The sequence below is a fragment of the Mus pahari genome, unplaced genomic scaffold, assembly GCF_900095145.1.
Source record: "Mus pahari unplaced genomic scaffold, PAHARI_EIJ_v1.1 scaffold_10471_1, whole genome shotgun sequence".
NCBI classification, from domain to species: Eukaryota; Metazoa; Chordata; class Mammalia; order Rodentia; family Muridae; genus Mus; species Mus pahari.
Window position 1 is genome coordinate 8,036 of NW_018392783.1, and position 9,925 is coordinate 17,960.

Consider the following 9,925-nt stretch of genomic DNA (forward strand, 5'->3'; position numbering starts at 1 on the left):
TTCTTTTATTGTTGAGAATAGTTTTTGCTATCCTGTGTTTTTGTTATTCCAGATGAATTTGAGAATTGCTTTTTCTAACTCATTGAAGAATTGAGTTGGAATTAGTGGCAAGCTTGTTCCAACTATGACAATGTGAAAATAAGAAGGACTTGGGAAAGACAACCAAGATTAGTGCATTCTAGTGGTGTCTTAGTTAAGGTTTCAGTGCTTTGAGCAGACACCATGACTAAGGCAACTTTAATAAGGACAACATCTAATTGGGGCTTGCTTACAATTACAGAGGTTCTGCCTAGTATAATAAAAGCATGAGAATGGCAGCTCCCAGGCAGGCATGGTACAGGAGGAGCTGAGAGTTTTACCTCTTCATTTGAAGGCTTCTAGCAGGGGAAAGACTCTGATGTGGTTAGGAGGAGGATCTCATTGTCCATCTGTGCAATGACACGCTTCCTCCAGAAAGCCCACACCTATTCCAATAGGGCCTCACTTTCTAGTAGTGCCATTTCCTTCAAGACGTTTCAAAAATTTGAAGTGCCAGGCACTTCAAAATCATTACAGATGGTAAGGGTTATGTTTTTTAAATGTAGTAATGTTAGCTTTTGTCTAGGAGTCGCAAGCCATTGACATGGATCTAGTGGAGAAAATGACCTTTAACCAGGCGGGCTGAGTTTCCCAACCTCCTTTTGTTTAAGGAATATTGTTTCTAAGTAGAAAATGTCTATGTTTTCAGCAGAGAATTTTGATCAGTATGTGTGGCACCCGTTATTACATAAGGCCTGGAATCTACCCTTGGTTTTTTTGTTCATGATGACAGCTACTAAGCTTCTATAATAGTGTGTGACCTGCTGTAACTCATAATTACCACTAATTACTAAATAATCTATGAAGTTCCTAACAGTGATTCTAACTAAAACATCTGTCTTTTGAGCTCATAGTACAATGCAAAAACAAATACTAATAATTTTCACATGTTTTATCACCATTAACTTAAATATTGAAATGACTGAATATTATAAAGCACTAGAAAATAAAGTTATGAAAAGTGGAAGGAGAAATGAGAAAAGACAAACAGGTAATTTATAAATAAAGTACCTTTGATCTGCATTTCAAAGACAAAAAGTAAAACCTCAAGTGCCAGATCCAAACACAAGATTTATTTATTTTTATTTTATGTTTATGTGTGATATACTGTGTGGAAGTGTACCACATATGTGCAGTGCCCATGAAAGCCATAAAAAGGCATCAGACCATCTGAAATTGTAGTTACCAATTAGTTGTTTGTTGTCAAGAGGGTGCTGGAAATAGAATTTGTTATTTTGTGCATGATAGAAACTGATCTTAGCAACTGAACTATTTCACAAGTTATTCCTATCAAGGCTGGATGAGGTAGTCTAGTAGGAGTATGTGGATCCCCAGGGTAGGCAAAAAGTCAGAGATAGACCCACTTCCTGTGTTAGGAGTTCTACAAAAATTCTAAGCTAAATATTTTGCAGAAGTCCTAGGTCAGACCCATGCTGGCTCCATGATTGAATTCACTCTATGAGCCCCTATAAGCCTTGCTTAGTTGATTTTAAGGACCATGTTCTCTTGATGTCCTCAACCATTCTGGTTCCTATGGTTTTTCTTCCCCCCTTCCTCAGGGTTCCTCAAGCTCCATCTAATGTTTGGATATGTGCCTCTGCCTCTGCTACCAGCAGGTGCTGGAGAAAGACTGTGTTAGGAATGTTTCCATCATATTTGGGTTTTCTGTTTGTTTGTTTTGCCAGTAGTGATTAGGTCTTCGGGCTGTCCAGTTTCAAAATTCTGAGCATCTAGACAATGTCATAAATGGGCTCCTTTGTGTTGTGTGGGCCTCAAGATAGATCAGTCATTGGTTGATCACATCCACAAGCTCTGAGTCATCACTGCTGCAGCACAACTTGAAGACAAGGCACGTTGTATTTGGGATGTTTTGTGGCTGGGTTGAGGGACAAGTTCCACCCCTAAAAGATTTTTCTGGTTACAGAAGATTGTCATAACACACTCTGAGTCATCCATTGCTTGAAGTACTAATTAGGGTCATACTCCTAAATTCCAGGAACTTTCCCATTGTACTAGGTTTCTACTTCACTCCCCAAATGCCCCCAGTTCCATCCATTTGTCTCTCTCCCTTACTCTCTGTCTCTCTGTCTCTCTGTCTGTCTCTCTGTCTCTCTGTCTCTCTGTCTCTCTGTCTCTCTCTCTCTCTCTGTCTCTCTCTCTCTCTCTTCAGTCATATTTCTCCCATATGATTCCCCATTTTTCCCTGCAGACTTGCCTATAGTTCAACTGCATAATCTGTCCTATTTTCCTTTACAGGAGGATCAATGCAACCCCTTATGACCCCCCCCTTTTTAAGCCCCCTTTTATTACTTAGCTTCTTTCTCTCTGTGAAATGTAGTGTGATTATTCTTTTTATATTTTTAAGATTTATTTTTTATTAGATGTTTTCTTCATTTACATTTAAAATGCTATCCCCTTTCCTAGATTTCTCTCTGAAAATCCCCATTTCCCTGCTCCCCAATGCATCCACTCCTGCTTCCTGGCCCTGGCATTCCCCTATTCTGGGGGATAGAATCTTCACAAGACCAAGGGCTTCTACTCCCACTAATGGCCGACTGGGCCATCTTTTGCTACATATGCAGCTAGAGAAACGAGCTCTGGGGGGTACTAGTTAGTTCATATTGTTGTTCCTCCTATAGGGCTGCAGACCCCTTCAGCTCCTTAGGTACTTTCTCTACCTCCTTCATTGGGGACCCTGTTTTTCATCCAATAGATGACTGGGAGCATACACTTCTGTATTTGTAAGGCACTGGCATAGCCTCACAGGAGACATCTATATCAGGGTCCCATCAGCAAAATCTTGGTGGTGTCTGAAATTCGTGGTTGTTTGGGGATGCATCCCCAGGTGGGGCAGTCTCTGTATGGTCCTTCCTTAGGTCTCAAACCTGAACTAGAAAAATTGCATACTAGCAACTTAATAGTATTCCTGAAACTTTTAGATAAAAGATAGAAACACACCCAAGAAGAGTAAATGGCAGGAAATAACAAAGTTCATGGCTGAACTCAATGATTTGGAAACAAAGAAAGTGACTGAAAGAATCAACAAATCCAAGAGGTGTTTCTTTGAGGAAATCAACAAGATAGACAATCCCTTAGTCAAACTAAGTAAAAGGCAGAAAGACAATATGCAAATCAGAAGAGTCAGAAATGAAAAGGGAGACATAGCAACAGACATGGAGAAAATCCAAAGAATCATTTGGTCTTATTTTTAAAGTGTATACTTCACAATATTGGAAAATCTAAGTGAAATAGATACTATTCCTGATAGACTCCACTTATCAGTTGGATGACGATCAGGTAAATAAACTAAAAAGTCCTATAACCAGAGCCAGATGGCTTTAGGCAGAAGTAAATTGGCCTTTACAGAAGAGCTAACAACAATACTCCTCACACTATCCCACAAAATTGATACAGAAGCAACATTGCCAAACTCATTCAACATAGTCACCCTGATATCTAAACCACACAAAGACTCAACAAAGAAATACAATTTCAGACCAATTTCTTGTATGAACATAGATGCAGAAATACTCAATAAAATACTCACAAATCAAGTCCAAGAACTCATCAAAGACGTCATCCACCACGATAATGTAGGCATCATCTTTTAGATGCAGAGATAGCTCAATATATATAAATTCACCAATGTAATCCTAACAGAAACAAACTGAAAGAAAAAAATACACAGGATCGCCTCATTAGATGGTGAGAAAGTCTTTGACAAAATTGAACACCCCTTTAGGTTAAAAGTTTCAGAGAGTTCAGAAATACAAGGCACGTACCCCAAACAATAAAAGCAATATACAGAAAGGCAATAACCAACAACAAATTTCATGGGGAGAAAATGAAAGCAATCACACTAAAATCAGGGAAAAGACAAGGCTGCCCACTCTCTCCCTTTCTATTCAATACAGAACTTGAGGTCCTAACGAGAGCAATAAGAGAACAGAAGGAAACCAATGGGATACAAATTGGAAAGGAAGTAGTCAAAGTATCTTCATTCATAGATGACATGACAGTAAATATATTAGCGACCCTATACATTATATATTAGAACTCCTACAGCTCATAAATAACTTCCACAAAGTGGCTAGATAGAAAAATATCTCAAAGAAATAAATAGCTGTCCTTTATAAAGCCAATAAAGGGGCATATTTGTGTAGGCATGGTAGCAGAATCTCAGCCAGTGTTGAATCCAGGAGAAACAGCCTTCTCTTGAGATGGCTTTCAGTGAAACAGACATCTTTATTAGAGGTGGTATGGTCTATACAACCCTTGGAGACACTGTAGGGTCCTTTGGGATGAATGTACATCATTGGCAGTGGTCTAGTTGCTGAGACTGCTTCATTTGCATGATTAGGATTTCCTGGTGCTAGCTGAACATGTTCTTATAAGGAGATAGGAAGTTTACCCTGCGTACTGGCCACTAGGCTATATGACTACCTCAGTGTGGCAGGGCTGGGGGATGGATTGGCTCTGTGTGTGGGTAGATGCAGTCCTAGAGCAAGGCAGGATCAGTGCTTCTGCTGGTATCAGGATGAAAATTTTCAGGGTTTCGACATGTTTTGATCTTACTGTCCCTCTGTAATGGCTCCCCCAGTCAAGTGGATTTCCAGACCCACAATGATGAGCAGAGAACAATAACCCTTACGATCCCTAAATATCAATAGTAAGGGAGAAATGGTGGGGAAGCTTAAAGCCAGAAGTTTTGTGACATACCTTAACCAGAGACGAGATTCCACAAAAGAAATGTGAAATAAAATACTAATACAATTTAGAATATATAAACTCACAAATGTGACCACCAGCATTAGGATGGTGTGGGCTGCTCTGATCTCAGCATGGCCTCTGTTGTTTTGTTTGAGCTTATGAATATGATTCACTCTCTGGTGGTGTCTGTTTAGGTGAATTACCATGGAGACACTGGTCCAGGCCATGATGCCAAGGAATATGATGTCATGGGAAAATCGCAAGAAATTCATATCTACACTGACCCCAGAGATGGAGCATATCAAATTGCCTTTAGAATCAGAGTCATTGAGTGATTTCTTTGGACCACTGACATTCATTGGGATATGAACATTATATAAGACACTGAACAACCAGCAACTGTAACAACAATAGCTCACAACCTTGGGGGATATTTCTCTGATCATGACCCTAGCCCAGGTACCAGGAACAAGAGTGACAAACTGGTAGGTGCTGAGGACACAGGTGGAACACATGATTGTGCCTCGAGCCACCATGTGAAAGAAGTATGCAAGTTTACATTTGAGGTCAGTTGGAGGCTTCCTTGGAACAATATCAAGCAGGTCAAACGAATATGCAAACAGAAGGAGCATGAATGTATTGGCCACAGCCAAGTTGATTAGAATGATCTGTATGGGCCTCAGTCTAGAGTCAGTCAAGATTGGAGAGAAATTATGGACAAACAGAAGGATGTTGCCCACAGTCCCAACCACAGCATGGCAAGGCAAAAGGATCTGAAGAGCCAACACTTCCATGGTTTTCAGGGTTTTATTCTGAGACACCATGGAGATGGCTTCATAGCACAGTGGTGTAAGGATCAGGTTGGACAGTGCTGTCTTCAAGAATCTTCTCACTTATCTAAGATTTTCAATTGATTTGGTGTCTTTTTTTTTTTTTTTTTTTTTTTTTTTTTTTTTTTTTGGAAAAGCTGGCACTGGTTTGGAACACTACAGGAGATTTTTCTGGAAAAAATGAATGGACATTGTTCCAGAATATCAACTTCACACTTATTTTCCTTTCCCTTCACTCATGATGTAAGTGTGTGTTTGTGTGTGTATGTGTGTGTGTGTGTATGTGTGTGTGTAATACAACTCTACCTGTGTTATTCAACAGTATGACACATATTTTAACACAGCATTGCCTCTGCATATGTATACATGAATGTTTGTAGACAGGAGTGCACTTTTGCTTCATGAGAACTGACATTATCCCTCATGTTATAACAGTGTGTTAAGAAATACAAATTTGTTGTTGGAGAGGTGATTCTGGATCTAATGACCTCTACTCAGTCTTGTGAAACTTTATTCATGTATTTCTAGTCACGCACAGAAACAAAACCATAATAGGCATAAAATAAAACAAGTATATCTTTTACAAATTTGATCAAGTTTTGGGGAGATTTCTCAGGAATTAAGAGGGCTTCCAGATGACCTGTGTTCTATTTCTAACACTGTTATTGCTACTTATAACTCTGTGTAACTCCAATTCTAGGGGATTTAGACCTTCCCAGTCATACATGCAGGCAAAACACCAGTGCACATAAAATAAAAATAAATAAATAAAGCTTTAAAAATGTAACACAACATTAAAATCCATGTTTTATAATCAAATATGAATGAGGAACCGAGAAGGTGGCTCAGTAGTTAAGGGCACTGAATGCTTTTCCAAAGTTCCTGAGTTCAATTCATGTCAACCACATGGTGGCTCTCAACCATCTTTAATGGGGATCAGACTCTTCTGGTGTGTCTAAAGACAGCTACAGAGTACTCACATACATTAAATAAATAAATAATCAAAAAAGAAGCAAATAAAATCTTTATTAAAAAAAGAGTGAATGAAATATTTCCCCCAATCAATCCATATAATGTTGATATATTTTCACACTACTCATCAAAATAATGAAAACCAAAATATCATTTTTTAAAAAATGCTAGTTTTCTGTTCACACAGAAGAACCTTGAATTACAGTTGTATCATTTATTTGGGAAAAAATTCTGAGGGATATTGGCATACTGTTGATCCATAAGGGTCTGAGTTTTATTTGTTTTTCTGAGGAATTTGGTGCTGGACACATATCTGAGTTATCTCCCTCTTTTGTGAACCACAATAAAAACATTACCACCATCACCATTAAATGTTTTGCACACACAGATTATTTGAATACTTGTTTTATATAGGTCATGTTTTACCAGAAACTGACTTTATTTTTCCCCTATAGGAAGAATAAGCCTCCATCTAACAACTAAAAAACAGTAATCTAATGTATACATGTCACGTTATAGTACATTTTCAAATAAGTGCTGAGCCATGAAATAGACATGTCTTTAGATAAACGAAAACATTGACATATTAGGTAAATTAGGGAGAGAAGACAAAACCATTGTAATGACTAATGTTCACTTTAAAGGACACCATGGATTTTAGGAGGGAGAAGAGAACTTTAAGCAGAAATCTAAACTTGCATATTTCTCACCTGTTTAGGACCAGCAAAGATGGGGTTGCTCACAGAGATATAGGCCAGCTCCTGAACAGCTACTGAAGAAATGTAGCTCTGAGTTCCTCTTCCTTTGAAGAACATCTTTGTGTATCCATTTCCTAAGACAGATTCAGAGAAGTGCCTTCCTCTCCCATTAAGTGCTGTGCAGATTGCTGGATGAAGCCAGATATCAGAGCTCATAAAGGGACAGTGTCAGGTCCTGAAATCCTTCAGAGAGTCCATTCCCTTGTCATCTGTGGTGTTATCAAATATGAGTGTATGGGTATATTGGAAAAGTTTTAATGAAAGAAAACACATTTATCCCAAAGGCAAATCATCATTTTCACTTTCTTGTAATTATTGATGATGCACAAGAGTTTGTTATATCATAATGAGTAGTAGAGCCAAAGTTACAAGAAGTTTTCCTTGTTTCCTTAGGGAGGATTTAAGTGGTAAAGTGGTGCTGGCATCAGGTGTAGAGAGGTGCTCTTCAGGGGAGATCAAGAGATATGTTAGGCTTATTTCCAGGGTTATGTGTGCACATTACATAATATGCTTCACCTTGCAAAATCTGGCTGACATCAAGTCCTTCCAGACAGACCATCACCAGGCAGTCTGGAATCTTGTATTTTCCCATGTGTAGACAAGAGCATTTTATTCTGACAAATCAAACAACTGAAGCCTGTGTTCCCCACCATGACTTCTTGGGTTATTCCAGAGTTGATTTGTTTTGAGTTAGGTCATGACTCATTTTCTGAGACTTCCATGGAAATTTATTATTATATTAGACTGTATCAGTTTTTATAGAAATTTACTTGGAAAGAACCAATTCTGTAAGTACACTCAAGTAAATGGATTGAGAAATCAGTTAATTATATAGGCAATCACCAATGTTCATGGATGCCATATTCACTATAGCCATGATATAGAAACAGTTTAAATATCCATCAGATAATGAATGGAAAATGATCATGAGGTACATTTACACTGTGGGATACTATTCATTTGCTAAGCAAACTAATATTACGGACTTTCTAGATAAATGGACCATGAGAAGCAAACGTTCTTCATATAGTAACCCACAAATTAAGTAAGACAAACATTGCTTACTTTTTTAGGTGGTAGACATTAGCTTTGAATCTTGAGTTATATGTATTTAATTTGGGATACTTCTATAAAAGTAAAAGACATCGGATTAAGGGTCTTGTGATAGAACACAGTCATTTAAGGATTAAAGGAAATAGTGGAAAGTGATGAGTTAAATTATTTTGAGGGGATGGAGGAGAGAATATTGGGAGAGTTAGTAATACTAAGTACCAATTAAAAAGGCTTCATGGAAACGTATTAATGAAGAATTTTAGAAACGATATTTTCTATCTCTGTCTTATACACACAATGTGGAGAGAGACAAAGAGACACAGACAGAGAGAGACAGAGAAGTGGTTAGAAAGAGCAAGAGAGCAGATGCTCTTTGTAATATATCGTCACTCACCTTACAATTGCTACTGAGTCCTTTAGGATGTCTGTCCATTAAATGTGACATTACACACCTTTCATCTCAGTCTTCATTCCCACATTTCTCATATATAGATCACATTGTCCTAGAAAAAAGTTTGTTCAAAATCCTGCTCAATGCACCAATATCTCTGTGGACAGGATTATTGGGATCAAAGACTGGATTCTCCTTGAGACTAGTGACTGGTGTGAGGTGGAATCTCAGGGTTCACATTTGATTCATATTTCCCTGATGATTAAGGATGTTGAACATTTTTTCAGGTGTTCCTTAGCCATTTGATATTCCTCAGTTGATAATTCTTTGTTTTGATCTGTGTCCCATTTTTTAATGGGGTTATTTGATTTTCTGGATTCCATCTATTTGAGTTCCTTATATATATTGGATATTAGTCCCCTATGTGATTTAGGATTGGTAAAGATCCTTTCCCAATCTGTTGGTGGCCTTTTTGTTTTACAGTGTCTTTTGCCTTACAGAAGCTTTGAGGATTTTTTATGACGTCCCATTTGTGGATTCTCAATCTTACAGCACAAGCCCCTGCTGTTCTGTTCAGGATTTTTTTCTCCTGTGCCCGTTTCTTCGAGGCTTTCCCCCACTTTCTCCTCTACAAATTTCAGTGTCTCTGGTTTTATGTGGAATCCTTGATCCACTTAGACTTGACCTTAGTATAAGGAGATAAGAAAAGATCAATTCGCATTCTTCTACATGATAACAGCCTGTTATGCCAGCACTATTTGTTGAAAATGCTGGGGTTTTTTTCCCATGGGATGGTTTTAGCTCCCTTGACAAAGATCAAGTGACCATAGGTGTGTCGGTTCATTTCTGGGTCTTCAGTTCTATTCCATTGATCTACCTGTCTGTTCCTGTGCCAGTACCATGCAGATTTTTATGACAATTACTCTGTAGCACAGCTTTAGGTCAGGCATGGTGATTTCACCAGAGGTTCTTTTATCAATGAGAAGAGTTTTTGCTATCCTAGGTTTTTTGTTATTCCAAATGAATTTGCAAATTTCCCTTTTTAATTCTTTGAAGTATTGAGTTGGAAGTTTGATGGGAATTGCATTTAATCTGTAGATTGCTTTTGGCAAGATAGCCATTTTCACTATATT

The 9,925-nt window shown here is 38.1% G+C and overlaps 1 protein-coding gene across 1 annotated transcript; it reads right to left on the reverse strand.

The window, feature by feature from the left end:
* Nucleotides 1–4,649: 4,649 nt before the first annotated feature.
* Nucleotides 4,650–5,655, reverse strand: LOC110315171 (vomeronasal type-1 receptor 4-like). The gene has a single exon (XM_021189299.1). The coding sequence runs from the start codon at nt 5,610–5,612 to the stop codon at nt 4,650–4,652; it is 963 nt and encodes a 320-aa protein (XP_021044958.1). The 5' UTR covers nt 5,613–5,655.
* Between the last annotated feature and the right edge of the window lie 4,270 nt (nt 5,656–9,925).